This window comes from Ctenopharyngodon idella, chromosome 2 (assembly GCF_019924925.1).
Source record: "Ctenopharyngodon idella isolate HZGC_01 chromosome 2, HZGC01, whole genome shotgun sequence".
NCBI classification, from domain to species: domain Eukaryota; kingdom Metazoa; phylum Chordata; class Actinopteri; order Cypriniformes; family Xenocyprididae; genus Ctenopharyngodon; species Ctenopharyngodon idella.
Window position 1 is genome coordinate 5,581,720 of NC_067221.1, and position 18,737 is coordinate 5,600,456.

At 37.5% G+C, this 18,737-nt stretch overlaps 2 protein-coding genes across 2 annotated transcripts; one reads left to right on the top strand and one right to left on the bottom strand.

Annotated features, from left to right (window-relative positions):
- Window positions 1-1,219: 1,219 nt before the first annotated feature.
- On the top strand, window positions 1,220-8,240 carry tox4a (TOX high mobility group box family member 4 a). The gene is made up of 10 exons (XM_051859736.1): window positions 1,220-1,702; window positions 2,026-2,146; window positions 2,278-2,337; window positions 2,437-2,739; window positions 2,887-3,132; window positions 3,216-3,566; window positions 4,736-4,816; window positions 4,927-5,667; window positions 7,302-7,453; window positions 7,566-8,240. The coding sequence occupies exons 2-10, from the start codon at window positions 2,042-2,044 to the stop codon at window positions 7,621-7,623; spliced, it is 2,097 nt and encodes a 698-aa protein (XP_051715696.1). The 5' UTR covers window positions 1,220-1,702; window positions 2,026-2,041; the 3' UTR covers window positions 7,624-8,240.
- A 2,097-nt stretch (window positions 8,241-10,337) lies between these two features.
- Window positions 10,338-17,207, bottom strand: si:rp71-1g18.1 (uncharacterized protein LOC559922 homolog). The gene is made up of 4 exons (XM_051859763.1): window positions 16,789-17,207; window positions 14,870-15,024; window positions 12,431-12,518; window positions 10,338-12,194 (listed from the first exon to the last, which is right to left on the bottom strand). Exons 1-4 carry the CDS (start codon window positions 17,060-17,062, stop codon window positions 11,323-11,325), a joined length of 1,389 nt encoding a protein of 462 aa, XP_051715723.1. The 5' UTR covers window positions 17,063-17,207; the 3' UTR covers window positions 10,338-11,322.
- Between the last annotated feature and the right edge of the window lie 1,530 nt (window positions 17,208-18,737).

Consider the following 18,737-nt stretch of genomic DNA (forward strand, 5'->3'; position numbering starts at 1 on the left):
ATAAAAATCACAGAAATTCAGCATGCAGCAGGGTTAACATTTCTTGACACCTGCTGGAGGTAAGTAAGGTTTGACAATTTATCATGGTCATTAGCCAGCAGTAACAAACAATATTAATGTTTGTCTTGTAAAGCTCACAAACATCCTAAAAATTGCATATATAATGTGGCTTTTTACATTTTAGAACAATTGAATTTACTTGTGGTGCAAACTGCCTTTGCATGTGTTTTTACCATTGGGCGATCAGTACTACTGTAGTACGAGACAAATAGATTGCCATTATGTGGTGCCTTTTGAGCTTTGTAATTTAAAAAGTTAATATGCCTGTTAAATTTTTAGGAAGTATTAAAAAGGTGAGGAGGATTAAATTAATCAAATCCTATTCGGTCATGTTTGTGCCACGTTTACCGACTAAAAATGTCACTTGCGGTGAGATATTACAAAAGACTAGAATAAGAAGGGTCAGGACACAGGAGAGAGCTGAAATTACTAATTAAAACATTTACAAAAAAAAAAAAAGTTTTGTTTGATATGTTTTCTTAGAGAAACTGAAAGAATTGCACCCTGGGACATGGCCAAAATGGAAACCGTTCAAACTAGAATAGTAAAATGGTGTAGAAATCCTTCCCTATCTTCACTTTAAAAAGTAAAAAGATACCGTAATTATTTAAAAAGTACGAGTTTAATTTCTTTTTAACCAAATGAAAGGGTTAAAGCTGTAGTCCGTATTTTTTCCGCAGCGTACGACCCGAACCAGTCGAAAATAGTCCGAATATAAATACTTATTATAAGTGTACTGTAGTGATTCAGGATAAGACAAAAACACGCTTTGGAAAATGGATTCATGATGTACTCGCTCATTATATAATTTTTGTCAATTTTGAACAAAATAAGTTAGACAAGAGCTTTAAGTAAAAAATGAAGTGATTTTCTTCTAGGGAGGCACATGTGACCTCATATTCTCTTTTGAGATGCATTCAAATAACATTTATAACAAGACCATTTTTGTCTTCTTGAAAACATTAGTACACTTGTGAGAATGGGCTCATGATGTAAACATTGAACTCCATTTGTTTTATCAAAAAAATAAATAAAATAAAAAATAAGATTCCTTCTTATGCAATCATAAACGACTGTGATTGGTCCAGCTGGACCTTCGCTGAAAAAAGTAACGACCGCCGTGTGACAATCAGCGGCGCTCTGGAAAAATAATTTGTGGCGGTTATCGAATCGGTAATAGGGAGTGAAGGGTCAAAACAGAAGAACTGGTATTAAAACGTAAAGTGTATTACCAACTAGAGACAACGAGAGTCGCGTTAAGTATTTCAGAAAAAAGGTTTCAGTTGATGGGCTACGAATAAATTTATGATCGGAGTGCGATTAATGTGACTTGTGAATGCAAACAGACAAACGTAACAGAGCACCGATCGAATCGGTCCATTTTTAGCACTGGCAGCAACTGTCTTTGCTAGTGCAACTCTAATTCAAATTTTGATCATTCAGTTTGAATATATATATTAAGAATATACAGTTTATAGTGTTATTTAATGAGACGTTGGATATTACGTATAGCAAATACCAGAAGTCTCTCTCCGCGAGGCCTGTGATATGAATGAAACCTCACGTTGGGTTTAACAAGCAGCACATCTGAACTAGCACCACTTAGCCAGTAACCGTTAGCTGCTGCTAGCTGGCTGAATTGGTAAGCCTCTTAATAAACGTTTTTTTTTTAACAAATCAGGTAATATTTGCGTTGCGCGTGGGATCGTGTAATGAAGTTTACTGGCATTATTCAGCCAAGCGACACATACCATATGCAGGACAATACCGAGAACAAGATGTCGTGTTTCTTGCTTCTTTTCTTTTAGTGAATAGCATTTTTATTTTTTTTTATTTTTTTTGTGTGTGTGTCTTAGATGACTTTGCTCTTTGATTTTTTTTATTTGCTGCTCTTGGCTTGTTACAAGGTCAACCGCCTCTCTCATATCAAGAATCCCAAAAGACTTAACTTATCTATTTATTTAGTATTAATATTATCCTCATGGATCTGAATTTTTACTCGGATCTCTCTGACGGGACTGGTCAACATGTTGATTCCGAGTTTATGGAAAACTCGTCTTACAATGGATATGATTCCGTGAACAAGGTAAATATTACTACTTTGTGTAGTAAACATCTTTAGTATATTTTTATTTAAAATTGCAGCATGTCATGTAGTGTACCTTTGATCAAGGTGTCTGCAGGTAAATAATACACATTTTAACCTCTGTTTATTAGTTTGCAGGTGCCAGTGAGTCATACCTGACCATCAGTGGACCTGGTCATCATTTTCTTGAGGTGGTGCTGCTACCTTTGGTCACATTTAACTCGATGAAACATATATGTATGATTATTTTTATTATTGTTTTATTTATTTGTGTTAACTTTTGATTGTAGAAAACATTCCATACACCCTGTCTGGGTGATGAAGAGTTTGAAATCCCAATCTCCTTGGATCCAGATTCTGCGCTCACCATAGAGGATGTGGAGGCCCATTTCGGAGAGCTGGCCGAACAGGCTGAGAGCTCAAGGGGTCCTGGAGTTGGAAATAGTCTTGCCAGTAATACTGTAGTAGGGGGGAATGATCCCTCTTTTGCCTCTGCTTTCATGAATCCATCTTCTCAGGGCATAGAGCACCTGAGTTTGGGTGTGATTAACCAGCCGGGGGGAAGTGCACTACTGAGCTCAACTCTGGGTGTGGTAAGCTTTGTTTTTTTTGTCAGTGATAATTTATTTTCATGCTTTCAGCTTGTGAGAATGGGCACTTTAATTGCTGTTATGTAATAAGATCTTGAGTAAAGTGTAGATTGGCACATCAGATAATGATTTTTTTAATTTTTTTAATAGGATCTTGGCCATTCTGTTGGCTCCCATTTTAATAGCTCCCCCTCCATGACTATCGATGTTCCAATAAACGACATGAACCACAGTCTCTTAGGACACAATCAGCTCACCACCATAGACCATTCAGATCTAAGTGCTCAGTTAGGGCTCAGCCTTGGTGGTGGAGCCAAGTCACCTGACCAACAGCTGTCAACCACACCATCTCCTGCTGGCTCATTGCAGGATGAAGACATGGAGGACTTCAGACAAGTGAGTCTTTCAGTTATGAGCTTGATTTGTGGCACATTAACTTTCTTTTTCCATCTTGCAACCTATCCCTATTTTCGTTGCAGAAAACCATGCTGGTAGACTCCTTCTCAGCCTCTGCGACGATCATACCACACATCCCCAACTTGACGGGTTCCACACAGCTCTCTTCTGCTCCTCCAGCTGTGGTGAGGAGAGTGGGCGGTAAGCCGGCCATGGTGCCTGTGACCACAGTGGACACTGGAGCAACGCTCGGAGGCAAAAAAGGAAAGAAGAAAAAAGATCCCAATGAACCACAGAAGCCAGTGTCAGCTTATGCTCTGTTCTTCAGAGACACCCAGGCAGCCATTAAAGGCCAGAACCCCAATGCCACATTCGGAGAGGTATCCAAGATAGTGGCGTCCATGTGGGACAGCCTCGGAGAAGAACAAAAACAGGTGGAGTATAGTTCTTTAAAGACTGATAGTGTTTGCAAAAAGTGCGATGCAATTCAAATATGCACTATTAATCAAAGATTTGGGGTCATTAGGTTTTTTTTGTTTGTTTTTTTAAAGAAATTAATACTTTTATTCAACAAAGATGCATTACAATCATCAAACTTGACAGTAAAGATATGTTTAAAGCATTAGTTCACCCAAAAAATGAAATTTCTGTCATTAATTACTCACCCTCATGTCGTTCCAAGACCTTCGTTCATCTTCAGAACACAAATTTTTGATGAAATCCGAGGGTTTCTGAAACACGCATAGGCAGCAACGTCAATGCACCTTTTGAGGTCCAGAAGGGTATTAAAAGACATTGATAAAACAGTTAATGTGACTACAGTGGTTTAACATTAATGTTATGCAGCGACAAGAATATTTTTTTGTGCGCAAAAACAAACATAACAACTTTGTTCAACAATTTGAACTGTTGTTATACGCAGTTGACGCAGTGTTTACGTCAGAACGCCGGCTCATTATTGGCACGCATGCGTCGTGCTGCTCACATGAACGGTGTCGGCCAATAATGAGCCGGTGTTCTGACGTAAACATAAAGGCAACTGCATATAACAACAGTTCAAAATGTTGAATAAAGTCGTTATTTTTGTTTTTGCGCACAAAATATTTTTGTCGCTTCATAAGATTAAGGTTGAATCACTGTAGTCGCATGAACTAACTTTAATGTTACAAAATTTTTCTATTTATATATACAGCATACACTGTACATGCTGTACTTTTGAAGTTTCTATTCATTAAACAATGAAAAGGGTATTGCGGTTTCTACAAAAATATTAAGCAGCACAACTGTTCCATTGGTTGGATAAACAGATTGTCCCACCCAAAATTCACACCATTGTCTTATATATACTTAAGGCCAATTATTGCAATTGCAATTATGTCTAAACAGTTTGAAAAGTCATTAAAAAGTCTGTAAACACAACTTGTTTTAGATTTATAAAATTATTTCATAATTTGTTTGGAATTGCATTTGATTTTTACAAATATTCTTTAGAAGTATTATTGAACTGGATTCTAGAAATGGTAAATTTACTACTTCCATCCTTAAATATTACACACATTCACATGCATTTTGTGTAATTTTGAATTTGTATGACCTTTTGCAGGTTTACAAGAGGAAAACAGAGGCAGCTAAGAAAGAGTATCTGAAAGCTTTGGCAGCTTACCGAGCAAATCAACTCTCAAAAGTGAGTGAATTTCTAGTTTCTACTTTGTGAGGGTTTTTTTTTTTTTTTTTTTTTTTTTTTTAATTATTATTTGCTTTCTCAACTTTCTTTCCATTATTTTTCTCATCCAGCCATCTACTGAGGTGGAGGATAGCGCTCCTCCTACTCCTCCCTCTGTGCCCTGTCCTGCACCCGTCACCACCGCTCCTGCTGCCCCTGCCCGTCCACGCCTGACCCCCATCCCTGAGCAGAACACTATCACCAACATCTGTGCATCCAATATTATCCTCGACCTGCCTCAAGTCACCACCCGTTCCCGCACAGGTTCTCTACCTCTGGCCATCGGCCAGCCCCAGCCCCCGACCCCTAACCCAAGCCCGGCACCCACTGTCACAAAAATCATCATCTCAAAGCAGATGCTGCAGGGAGGTGCTCAGCTCCACCAGATCCCCACATCTATGGTGACAGTGATTCCAGCCGGAGTTCGAGCCGTGCAGCCGGCTTCTGCGGGACGACAGCCTCCACCACTGCAGCAGATGCAGGGCACCCCGCCTCCACCACGTCTGCAGCAGATGGTACAAACCCAAGCACCGCCTCCTCTTCAGGCCAAGCCCCGTGGAGGGGTAGGAAGTGCTGTGGCTGTCACAGCTACGCCTCCACCACCTCTTCAGATAAAGATTGTGCCCGCTTCTATACACTCTGACCTGTCCACACCAATTATTGTTACTACAGCAACAAGTGCCAATCCTGTTATTTCCTCATCCTCCATCTCAGCCTCAGCACATCCCGCCCCTGTTGAGGTGAAAGTTGAGGAGCCCAAAGAGGAGTTAGTCACTGGGACGGATGAGGCTGTGACAGAGGAACCTGAAGAGGTTAGTTTTTTCCATAATTAACATCAACAGAGCTACTGTGGTTACACTTTATTTTAAGATGTCCTTGTTACAGTGTAATTATACAATTAAGTACCGAGTAATATTATCAACTTGTACTTAACTAGTTAGGAATAGGATTAGGGTTTAATATAGGGTTAGTTGCTAGGGTTATGCAAAATTTACTGTTATTACAACATTAAGTACATGTAAAATATGTAACAAGGACACTGTAAACAGTCATATAGGAAGAGATTTAAAGGGGCAGTTCTCCCAAAAAATAGGAGAATTATCCCATAATTTACTCACCCTCAAGCTATCCTAGGTGTATATGACTTTCTTCTTTCAGTCAAATCGGAGTTATATTAAAAAATATTCTGGGATATATAATGGGAGTGAATAGTAACCGAGAATTTGAAGCCTAAAAAAGCGCATCCATTCATCATAAAAGTAATTCAGGGGGTTAATAAAGGACGAAGAGATGCATTTTTCTAAGAAAAATATCCATATTTATAACTTAATAGACTATAATCACTAGCTTCCGGTAACATCTGTCCACTCGTTCACGAGAGAGTCGAGTTACGGCGTTTGACGTAGGAGTAGCGCAAGCTTAGGTGAGAGTAGACGCCTCTCGTGGTTCAAACAAATAGGTCTGGGCAACAAACTCAAGCTGATACACACACATACACAGATGCATAGTTTCTTCAAGGTTGAAGTTGGCTGAGCTCTAACTCTAAACAGGATATTTTTCCAAAACATACTGATAAGTTGTACTTTTCTCACAGTAAGTACAAAAATATTCATTGTTCTATAATGTTGGAAGATGAGAAGTACAGGCAATGCTTTAACTAAGTGGTCACATAGGTGACAGGCTGAAGTGACCCCAGTGACCTCGACTGTCTTGACCAGCTATAAGAGTAAATATATGTTGGGTGCCTCTCTCAACAACATAGAGAGAGCACATTCCAGTAATCAGACTAAGTAAATCTCATAAGCTTGAAGAAGTCATTAAAGGTGGGGTAAGCGATATTTCAAAAACACTGTTTGGAAGTTAGTCGGACCGACACCAACAACAGACGTGAAGCCAATTGGGCATTAGGGGTCGTATGACGGTCAAGGAGAGAGAACGAGCAAGAGGGAGATTTGAAGAAAAACTGCAGAACGAGAGATGAGACACAATACAAAAAAAGCTCAAAAGAATATCACTGGAATGAAGGTTTATGACTGGGCAAGCGCTTTTGGACCCGCGTTTATATTAGAAAACTTTCCAGCGCTGGAGAGAGCTGAGCGGGAAGGCCTGAAAACAGACGCGGAGGCTGCTTTGATCCCGCTTCACATGTGATTAACACTAGGTTTGAGTGTCATGATTGTCTGGAGCTGCTGTGCTGTTTGCGACTAACAACGAACACTTTGTATTTACTCTTGTGTACTGTACATTCATTTTGTGCTTCCTTGTCATTCGTTCATCAACTGCGCTTTATTTTTCGTGAAGCATTATTTTGTTGCGCGTCAGCTGTGATAAACAGACACCCACTCTTGCATTGCGTGTGTAACCACTGCACACTGGCCTTAAGAGATCAAACACAAGTTAAGCACACAGCAAAGTTATTCAGAGATGTTTTATCCTGCTTTTTCAGATGGAGATGGAGGTAAGTGTTGCTTCTGCTGTCTCCTCTTCCGCTTCTTCTGCGAATCTCTGTGTCCGCGCTGGATGCACAAACCCGGCTGTGGAGAGTCGAGACTGGGATAAGGAGTATTGCAGCAATGAATGTGTGGCCACGCACTGCAGGTGTGTTTTTTTTTCTGTGTATGTGCATGTGTAAACTTTTTGTTTTGTAAGGTGTTTTGTGTACAGTCCGATTCCATTTACTAACTGTCCCTATTTTTTACTTTCTTAACAGGGATATTTTCATGGCCTGGTGTTCAATCAAGAGCCAGAACTCAGCCGCTGTCAAATAAATGAAATCCCCCTGTTTCTGGGTCTTAGCATGCCTGGACATGTATTTTATAATAACACAACAGAATTTTACTGTAATTACTAGTGAAGGTACAGTGTTTTTGGTGTAAATATCGAAGGCATGAAAAAAGCGGTAGAAAAAACACTCTGAGAGAGGACAAATTATGTCTGTTACAACTATTGATGAATATACTACAAACATCACATTTTGACTTTTATTTTCCCCATTGAAATTGTCAGAAAAGGACCTACGTGAATATTGTGGGGTTTTGTTTGTTTTTGTTTTTTGATCTTGTATTGTTTCCACTCAGTTTTGGTCCAGTGTTTTTTTTTTTTTTGTATGTTACTAGTTGATGTGTCCAAGTGAGACAAATCTGAACCATTGTATTATTTTCAAATGCAGTAATTTTGATTGATGACAAATTTAATTAGTGAACCTCAACAGTAATGCAATTCTATTATATTTTCAGTTTTCTCATGTGCTGACAGTGTCTTAGATCAGTGTTCACAAGTGCTCTCGTGTTAAATCTTTTTGCCTTAGTTATGGGGTTTTGCCAACTTTTTTTTAGATTGTGTTACAGAAATGACTCAAGTATTAATAAAAGGCAACCAAAATGGACTAAGTTTCAGAATTCATTGCGAACAACCATTTTTTTTAATGTGACATTCAGATGGTCAGTGCACTACAAAAACTGCAGAGGTCCCTGCTTTGCTCTGTAACAACAAGAAACTGCCAGTATTGAGCCAATTTAGTTCGCAAGTATTTTGAATCTAAAAAAAATATAAACGTAAAAGTGCTCACAAGTCTCTTGAGCTTTAAAGGGTTAGTTCACCCAAAAAATTAAAATTCAGTCATTAATTACTCACCCTCATGTTGTTCCACACCCGTAAGACCTTCATTCATCTTCAGAACACAAATTAAGATATTTTTGATGAAATCCAATGGCTCAGTGAGGCTTCTATAGCCAGCAAGATAATTAACACTTTCAATGGCCCAGAAAGCTACTAAAGACACATTTAAAACAGTTCATGTGACTACAGTGGTTCAACCTTAATGTTATAAAGTGATGAGAATACTTTATGCGCCAAAAAAATAAAGCTTTTCAACAATATCTAGTGATGGGCGATTTCAAAACACTGCTTCATGAAGCTTTACGAATCTTTTGTTTCGAATCAGCGGTTCGGGTTGCCTATCAAACTGCCAGAGTCACGTGAACTTGAAATTTTGAAACACTTATGACAAAGCCTCGTTTACTGAAATCACGTGACTTTGGCACTCCGAACCACTGATTCAAAACAAAAGATTCATAAAGCTTTGAAGCAGTGTTTTGAAATCGGCCGTCACTAGATATTGTTGAAAAGTCATTATTTTGTTTTTTTTTGCACAAAAAGCACTTTTAGTAGCTTTCTGGGCATTGAAAGTGTTAATTATCTTGCTGTCAAGGCAGGCCTCACTGAGCCATCGGATTTTATCAAAAATATCTTAATTTGTATTCTGAAGATGAATGAAGGTCTTACGGGTGTGGAACGGCATGAAGGTGCGTAATTAATGACAGAATTTTCATTTTTGGGTGAACCCTTTAAATTTTTTTTTTTTTTTTTTTGTCACAAAACATGGCATTTCCGCTGTTCAAGGATGCATTAAAATTCGCAAACCTTTTGTCCCCTTTAATTTAAAAAGAACGTTACCCCCTGAGATTTTAAATTAAAGGTGCTGTGTGTAATTTTTTGACTACTAAAGCACAAACATATCATATGCAAATATTTAGGTAACAAGCTAAGATCACACACTCGCTTCTCTGAAAGACAACGCTACAGCCAGTTATTTTACTTTACTTTTAAACATTCAGTGTCTGAATGTCTGTTTTTGTTTGGTCTGTGTGATCCCGCCCACTTCCAGTTTACCCAATAGTATTTAGACACCCCGGGTTGCCAGTCGGCGGAAAACACTGTATTGTTGCCATGGAAGCCACCAAACAAACTGGGTCAGAGATCGCAGATTCTATCCGACTTAAAAAGCCTCGGCATCCATCTAAAATCTCTATGAATGAGAGCATATTAAAACGCGGATAAATCAACTCTTCAGCTTACAGTGTGTAAGTCTCTCCTTCCACTCGCTCCTGTTGCGTGTCCACAATCTGGCAACCCGCGCGACCGAGCGTCGAGTCTGATGAAGAGAGGCGGTGGAAAAAAACTCGCTTCAATATTTTGAATTCGGGCTGCAGTACCCATTTCAACCGCTAGCTGTCAATATTACACCTTTATTTCAGTAATTTAACATTCACATGTTCATGGTTCTCTGATGTTGGTTAATGCTAATGCAAGTAAACAAATATTTCATATAGTTTTATATGTCTTTATTTTAAATTAACGTTTTTATGATGTTATTATTACAACCTCAGTTCAGGAAACCCCAATATAGATCAGTTCTAGTTCAAGGTTATTTTAAATGAAGGCTGATTTGGGAAAAATGCATTTGCCACAAAATGTGTAAAGAGGTTCTACAAAAGTATTTATCGCTGACATGTTTGTACATTGGATTACTCAAACTTTTGTTATTGGACATGTGGAATAATTTGTCTTCAGTAAAGTTTTTCAGTTGACTGCAGCTCTTGGAGATCATTGTTCGTACTAATCTTTCTATTGAGATATATTCTCCAACAGCAAGAAAATGATACATGCTTGACCCTTTAAAAAACAGCACAGTAAACAAATATATGAGGTTATTGTTTATTCAAAAAGAAACTTTATAGCTTTGTCTTAATGGCTGAGGAATGGTTAAAAAACTATGTATAGCAAAAGCTCAGTTTGAAAACATTTCTTTTGTTTGCTATAAACTCACAAATCTTACTACAAATGTTACATGTTTTTTTTTAATATCAAACTAAAATAATGTGATTTACAGCACAGATGTTTTTTAAAAAAGAAAGAAAACAAAAAAGCACGTTTATAAAAAGCAACAATCTGAAAAATTAAAAATGTTTAAGGAGAAATGTTTGCTTGGTCCATACAAAGAGATCACATTAAATGTTAGAAAGCACATGTAAAAGACAATGTGAAAATGGGAGCAATAGTGTTACTAACAACATTTCTTTTTAGCTTTTTAAAATTAAGCTTAAAGTGAGCAAAGCGTGCTAAACAAGTAGTGAACAACAAGACTCTGTAAAGTATGTCGCTTTAAAAATGATTAAAAGGACATATAAAGCCCTGTGAATCCTGCAGCATCCAAATATCTCCAGTGTTCAACCACACAAAAATCCTCTTGAGTGAGTCCAGACAGGCATGTTAAAACAGTTTTACGAATAAAAGTTTAAAAGCATCCTATAACTATGACTTTAGTATTTACAGCAAGCAATTATTAGTCAAGTCTGGTTGTGTCGGACTGCATGATTGAACCCTCTAATGCCCTGGACGTTTTATATTTAGTGGCATGAAACAACAACAACAAAAAACCTTGTTTTTCAAAGCATAGATTAGTACAGATGCAGTCAAAGGCAAAGACTAAAGAACAGAAGAAAACTGTCCACAAACAATCCTAATCAACATGAGAAAAACATTTACAACATGATATCAAGGAGAAACATAAAACGAGTCACCTCAATGTTCTCATATCCTGCTATATTTACCGTCTGGATCCAGTGGTTCTGATGCGAGGTAGAAATATGGCGTTTGGTTTAGGTCACACAAAACGTTTGTTTCCGCTACTGAAGAGTTCGAAAGCTAACCGGCGCCGAGTGAGCGAGTCTGTGTTTCTCGAGGTTCTTGAGGATCCTAAAACCCTTCGAGCACAGGTTGCAAACGTAGGGCTTTTCCCCAGTGTGAAAGCGCAGGTGAGCCTTGAGATTGTTTTTGAGACGGAAGCCTTTCCTGCAGTGCGGGCAGACATGAGGTCTCTCTCCCGTGTGGAAGCGCTCGTGCCTTCGCAAGCTTTTCCGCAGGGCGAATGTCTTTTTACACTTTCTGCACGAATACGGCTTTTCGCCCGTATGAAAGCGCTCGTGACGCTTTAGGATCTTCTTGCGTTTGAACTTTTTGCCGCAGATCTTGCAGACATGAGCGTGCCCGTGCGAGAGGACGCCCTGCAGGCGCCAAATGCCGTTCCCGCACTCTTTAAAGCAGCACAGCCGACGTCCCGTATGGACACGCTGATGGGCTCGCAGATCTTTGGGTGTAGAGAAGCATTTTTTGCTGGATCCATTCGCTCTTTGCTCACTTGACAGCATCAGGAGGTTCACAAGTTGCACAGAACACGGCCGTAACAGTTTGCAATCGAAAGGCGTTTGGCTTAGCTGGAAACGCACCTTTTTTGCATTCACAGCACTATTACTTGATGCTTGGCTGAGTTCAGTGGCCTCCGCTGGGGTTTTGCTGGATTGAGGAGACTCTATGCGAGGTGACTTTTCAACAGACAGCGAAGAACTTACTTCCATAAGGCCGAGGTCCCATTGGTTCATATTGTCAGTGGAAAGGTCAGCGCTGGGAATGTTACCTAGAACAGAGCTGAACGGATGAGACTCTGGATCTACTATAGAGTGTGAAGAAGGTTCCTCAAGAGCGTCAAGTCCTTGAAGACCTAAAAGACCACAAAAAAGAGAGAAATTTGTTTTCATTCTCTAGTAATTTCACATTAACTGTTAAAGTTTGTTTCATATTTTTATAAATAAAACATTTACTTTTTTTGAGAATCAAGAGTTTATTTCTGGATAGATTAGGAAGAAAAAATGCATTTTATATATTCAGCTTATGCATTTCAGGATAGTTGGTATGTACAGAAAAATATAAAGGATTATGAATCTAGTTTCTTTATACCATTTTCCTGAATTGTCTCTGGTTTCTTTAAGTCATCTGTCCATGGGGTTTCATGAATTATGCCATCTCCTCTCCCCACACTAATACCCTGAAAAACAGTAAACAATATATATATGACTTGGTTAATAAGGGAAAGAAACAGAATTGTTAAAAAAAAATTTTTTTGGTGCAGCATATTTCTTGCATTTGAATTCATATTAACAGGGTTCCTACACAGTTTTGCACAAGTATGGTCTGGAAAAGTATGGAAAAAAGAAAGCCGAGTATGGAAAAATATTTGCATTTCCAAACTATTGCCCCCGTTTAGTTTTCTATAATAGAAAATTAAGAATTTGCTGTTTAGTGATTCTTAAGTGATTGTCAAACACGACTGAATGAATTCAAGTTGCACTTTTTCATTGCAAAAATGCAGGTTATAAGCGTTTTGCGTTTCTTCTCACAATATTAGCACTATATTACAGAGCTTCTAGAAGGACCTTTGCAAAAATAAAAAATATACAGACTTTCGCATGCGCATGAGAACCCATTAAACTTCACATATGTGACCCTGGACCACAAAACCTGTCATAAGGATCAATTTTTTGAAATTGAGATTTATACATCATCTTGAAAGCTGAATAAATAAGTTTTCCATTGATGTATGGTTTATTAGGATAGGACAATATTTGGTCGAGATACAACTATTTGAAAATCTGGAATCTGAGGGTGCAAAAAAAAAAATTAAAATATTGAGAAAATCTCCTTTAAAGTTTTCCAAATGAAGTGCAATGCATATCCACTCACAAAAATACATTTTTGATATATTTATGGTAGGAAATTTACAAAATATCTTCATGGAACATGATCTTTACTTAATATCCTAGTGATTTTTGGCATAAAAGAAAAAAAATCGATAATTTTGACCCATACAATGTATTGTTGGCTATTGCTACAAATATACCCGTGTGACTTATGACTGGTTTTGTGGTCACATATAGGACAATGCACACTGAGCCACCTATTGCGCCATCAGCCCATTTCGTGGTGTGATTTCTTGGTATATGCATTAAAGCAAACCTAAGGCCTAGAAATATGACACACTGCCCTGACAAAAGCTAAATTTTGAACACTTTCTTACAGTACCAGTCTTTTTTATAGAACCTTGAACTTAGCAAATAGGACAATGCACACAGCCATATTGTGCCATCAGCCCATTTCGTGTTATGCTTTCTCCGCTGCCACAGAGGATGCGTTAAATTGGACATTAGGCCTTGATATTACAGGTACTACTCCTGAGGAAAGCCAAATTTTGAGCAAATAGATCTCTATAAATTCACGTGCATTTCGTTTTCTTCATAGTAAGATGGCAGTGACGCACAAAGGAAATAGGTTATAGTATATATAAAACTAGAAATTGTAAAGCGTAAGCACACAAAAAAAAAAAATCCTGTGTACATTTGAATATTTTTATGTTTATTTGAGGGGCTCTGTATGATGTCAGGTTGGGAAAAATCAATGAATAAACCCCTGAGAAAATAATATTTACAGATGACTGTACTATATACCAAATATAAAGCTGAAAATAATGCTGTATGAACCATTTATGTTAAATATGGTCTGAAAAATCTACAGAGAGGTTTGGAAATTTGAGTCTGGAAAAGTATGGAATTTTGAAATGGAAAATGTGTAGGAACCCTGTAATAATATATATTTGTTCTCTAGGTCAGGGTTTCCCAAATGAGGGTTAGTCAGGGAACTGCAGGGGGTTTGAGAGTTGATGAAAAGCTAATAATTAATTATACAGTACCTGATATAAAATGAAAATAAATGAGGTTGCAAATTAATTGCAACATAGGATTTGAAATGTTAAATAGCTTGAACTTTGAAAGTGACTACATATATATTACTTTATTTATTTATAATTTTTATAATACATTAATAGGTAACACTTTACTTTAAGGTGACGTAGTTACACTTTACTACATGTACTTACTATAGTCATAACAGTAAATTATGCATAATTACAAGTAACTAACCCTAAACCAAACCCTACACCTAACTGTAACTATATAGTAAGTACATGTAGTTAATTAATAATACTCAATACTTATTTGATGTAACTATGTCACCTTAAAATAAAGTCTAACCTATACATATTACTAGCGTAACGGTGTAAAATAAATATCCATTTACTTCACAGTTGCAATTTACAACAGTAATATACTTTTGACTTCATTTTCATAATTAAGTTATTATTGAATTTAATTGTTCCCCAAAACACTAGTGTGAATGTGGACTGAGACTAAAAAAGAGGTTTGTATCTACTTTAAAATAAAATAAAAATAATTAAAAAAAAAAACACTAAAAAAGATCTTTAAAATGCACAATAAACATTATTTCATTAAAGTATCTAGTTGATAGAAATCTAAGAGTAGAAAGTTAAAAATCAGCGCCACCTACAGTTTCTTTGAAGATTGTGCATGGAAGGTCAACCATGCATTGTAAATCCACTGCTTCTGGAGACTCCTTGCAGAGACTTTCAGAGGGAGAAAGCCCCTCCTCTCCTTGGGATTCCTGCAGATAAATCCTGTCTTTCTCAGTGGACACACACAGATCTGAATGGGAAAGAATACAATATATCACAATTTAGAAACATGAGAAACCCAGTCTGGTCAATTACAGTGCTGCTAGTTTTCTTAAAGCACATTATTTGGGATTTTATGAGCACATTGTCCTTTTGAAAATCACTTGAACTTTTAAGTTTGAAAGGTGCAGAAGTCTAAGAACCAGTGTTCATAAAATATTTTGATCAAACATGTCATATTATGATTATTAATTCTTATTTTAAGTCGCAGGCACAATAAACTGCATTGTTTGCATGAAAACCAAGCAATAGTCTGCAAAACTCAAACAACTGCAAAGGCGGACTTCAACCCTGAAATATCAGTCAACACTACTGCTGCAACTACTTTTCATAGTATGGCAAACCATTTTAACATTTAATCTTTAAAACTAAATTGCATTTATTTTTATGTTACTTGTTATTTTTTAACCAATTCAATTATAAATATTTGAGTTTCAATAATTTGTAACTATTCATTAGATAGAAGTATTTATTCCAACAGTGACTTGTATCTATTGATTTAGACACCATTTCCCCTTGTCTTTCAGTTTAAAGTACAACATCATCAGATCTCGTATAGACTTTATAAATATAGACAGACTTTACTCATTTAAAAAAAAAAAGATACATAGAAAAACTGCAAGAGAGATATGTTTGGCTTGAATTAACACTATGACAAATCAAAATGCATTTACTCTCTCTTCATTGCCATATGTTACTAATATTAAGCATATCACTAGAAATGTTGTTGAAAATATATCAAGTTCAGTAGGTATAGTTGGTTATATGTTTGGTGTAAACAGTTATTAGGATCTAGTACAAGCCTAGTAAAATTTAAAGGGATGTATATGAATATTTTCTTTCAGACGAACACAATCGGAGATATATTTAAAAATATCCTTAGTCCTCCAAGGTTTATAATGGTTATGAACAGCTGCCCAGATTTTGAAGACAAAAAAAAAAATGCATCCATCCATAAAAAAATTAATCCATACGACTCCAGGGAGGTAAATAAAGGCCTTCTGAAGCGAATCGATGCATATGTGTAAGACAAATATCCATATTTAAAACTTTATAAAGTAAAATTACGAGCTCGACAGCCATACGCATTCGACGTACGTCATGGCATTGTGTACGTACGTCGAATGCGTATAGCTGTCGCGCCGGAAGCTTGTTATTTTACTTTATAAAGTTTTAAATAAGGATATTTGTTTTACACAAACGCATCAATTCACTTCAGAAGGCCTTTATTAGTCTACTGGAGTCGTATATATATATATTTTTTTCTTTTTTAATGGATGTATGCATTTTTTTTGTCTTCAAAACAACCATTATAAACCTTGGAGAACTAAGGATATTTTTAAATATATCTCCAATTGTGTTCGTCTGAAAAAAAATAGTCACACCTAGGATGGCTTGAGGGAGAGTAAACCATGGAATAATTTTCATTTTTGGGTGAACTATCCCTTTAACTAAATTCTAAACACTGGAATAGAGACTAATAGCAAAGGAATACGAACCGTACATGATTTTAATTAACAGTAAACAGAAAAAGAGCCGCAATATACTAGAAATTATAAAACAAGCATCGGTAACATAAAACAAACGCTAGTTCATTTTAAGCAATGTATATTAAAGCGGCTTGCCATTTACGATAGAGCCTTCTTCCGGTTTACTCCTGTTGAATTCAACAAATGTGGAAGTAAAGCTACATGCACAGCTAGAGAAGTGGCTGTTGTTTACACAAAAAACATACCCTGATGGTTGGACAGCAGTGTCTCTCCCACTTGCACACCGACGCTACAAACCATCTTGTTCGAGAGATTAGTCAATGCACTTTCCATATGAGCCCTGATGTCAGGGACGCGCACCAGATCTTCTTTGATCTGAGCTTCTCTGTCGACCGTGCAGCCATGGGATTCCAATGCGCGTCCTTCGAAAACTTTCGTTATCTCCACGACGGCCACCTTCAGTAACACCTCCATAACGGCCGCCACCTCTGCTTGAAACCTGGACACGGACTGCGACATTTTGCTCTCGGTCTGAACATGCACAATATTAGTTATAATGCATAAACAAACGGATCGGTCGTGCAGTCGTTTGTGGTCATAGCCACATGGCTAAGATGGAAGTAATAGGCGTGTCTGCTGACATTCCACGATGACGTATGCACGTACTAAACACTGGTGGCGGCAAATCCAGACGTCGCTTTTACGTGGGAATATTGCAAACAAAATGTTGTCATATAATGGTGTGGTTCATTTGGTTATTTATTCTAGAATATCTATTGTTTAAAGTTTGTATTTTGCATGTTGAAACCACATTTTGGTCCACTGAATACTAGGTGGCCAGAGTGACACAAACTTAAATTAATTAAGTTAAGCCTCTATAATTTGAGTTTAGTTTAGTTTAAAGAAATGGCACATTTCATGGACCTTTCGATGTCCTGTTAGTAATTAAAAACCATTATAGCTACATATCCCATGTTTGTGTTGTAAGACCTATTATACATTTTTGATAAACAGGTATATTTCATTATTTATAGATAAAAGTAAACACATCAAATGTGTGTAGCCCATGTCAGAGGTCTTGATCTTCCAGGCTATATCCACCAATTAAAGTCATCATTATTTTATATGCAAAACACATAAATACACGTACATAAATGTTGATTTGATATTCAGTGCATTTTAGCAAAATAACTAAATTGTTAAATTACAAAATTAATAATATTTTAATTGTCTATTTTTTATGTTTATATAAAAAATGGCAAAATTACGGGATTTAAAATCATGATGAAACGGATGTTGTCTTTGTGATGTTTTCATAAAAGTGTAATGGATTATTTAAAAAGGAAAAATGCAGGGACTTGGTTGTTGGATTTTGAGGGCATTGCACCTATGGAGCTTGCAGAGGCGGACTAAATGATTGGATAAGTCTTGCATATGTCACCATAATGAAGTTTTCACCTGAAGATCCAGTTATGACATTTTGTTTAAACATTACAAGGTCAAAAAAAAAAAATCACAATAAGATCTACACCGATCAGGCATAACATTATGATCACTGAGAGGTGAAGTGAATAACACTGATTATCTCTTTATCACGGCACCTGTTAGTGGGTGGGATATATTAGGATTTGTAAGGATTTGAGCGAGTTTGACAAGGGCCAAATTGTGATGACTAGATGACTGGGCAGAGCATCTCCAAAACTGCAGCTCTTGTTGGGTGTTCCCGGTCTGCAGTGGTCAGTATCTATCAAAAGTGGTCCAAGGAAGGAACAGTGGTGAACCGGTGACAGGGTCATGGGCGGACAAGGCTCATTGGGGAGTATGGGGAGCGAAGGCTGGCCTGTGTGGTCCGATCCAACAGACGAGCTACTGTAGCTCAAAAAGAAGTTAATGCTGGCTCTTATAGAAAGGTGTCAGAATACACAATGCATCAGTTTGTTGCGTATGGGGCTGCATAGCCGCAGACCAGTCAGGGTGCCCATGCTGACCCCTGTCCACCGCCGAAAGCACCAACAGTGGGCACGTGAGCATCAGAACTGGACCTCGGAGCAATGGAAGAAGGTGGCCTGGTCTGATGAATCACATTTTCTTTTACATCACGTGGATGGCCGGGTGTGTGTGCGTCGCTTACCTGGGGAACACATGGCACCAGGATGCACTATGGGAAGAAGGTAAACCGGCAGAGGCAGTGTGA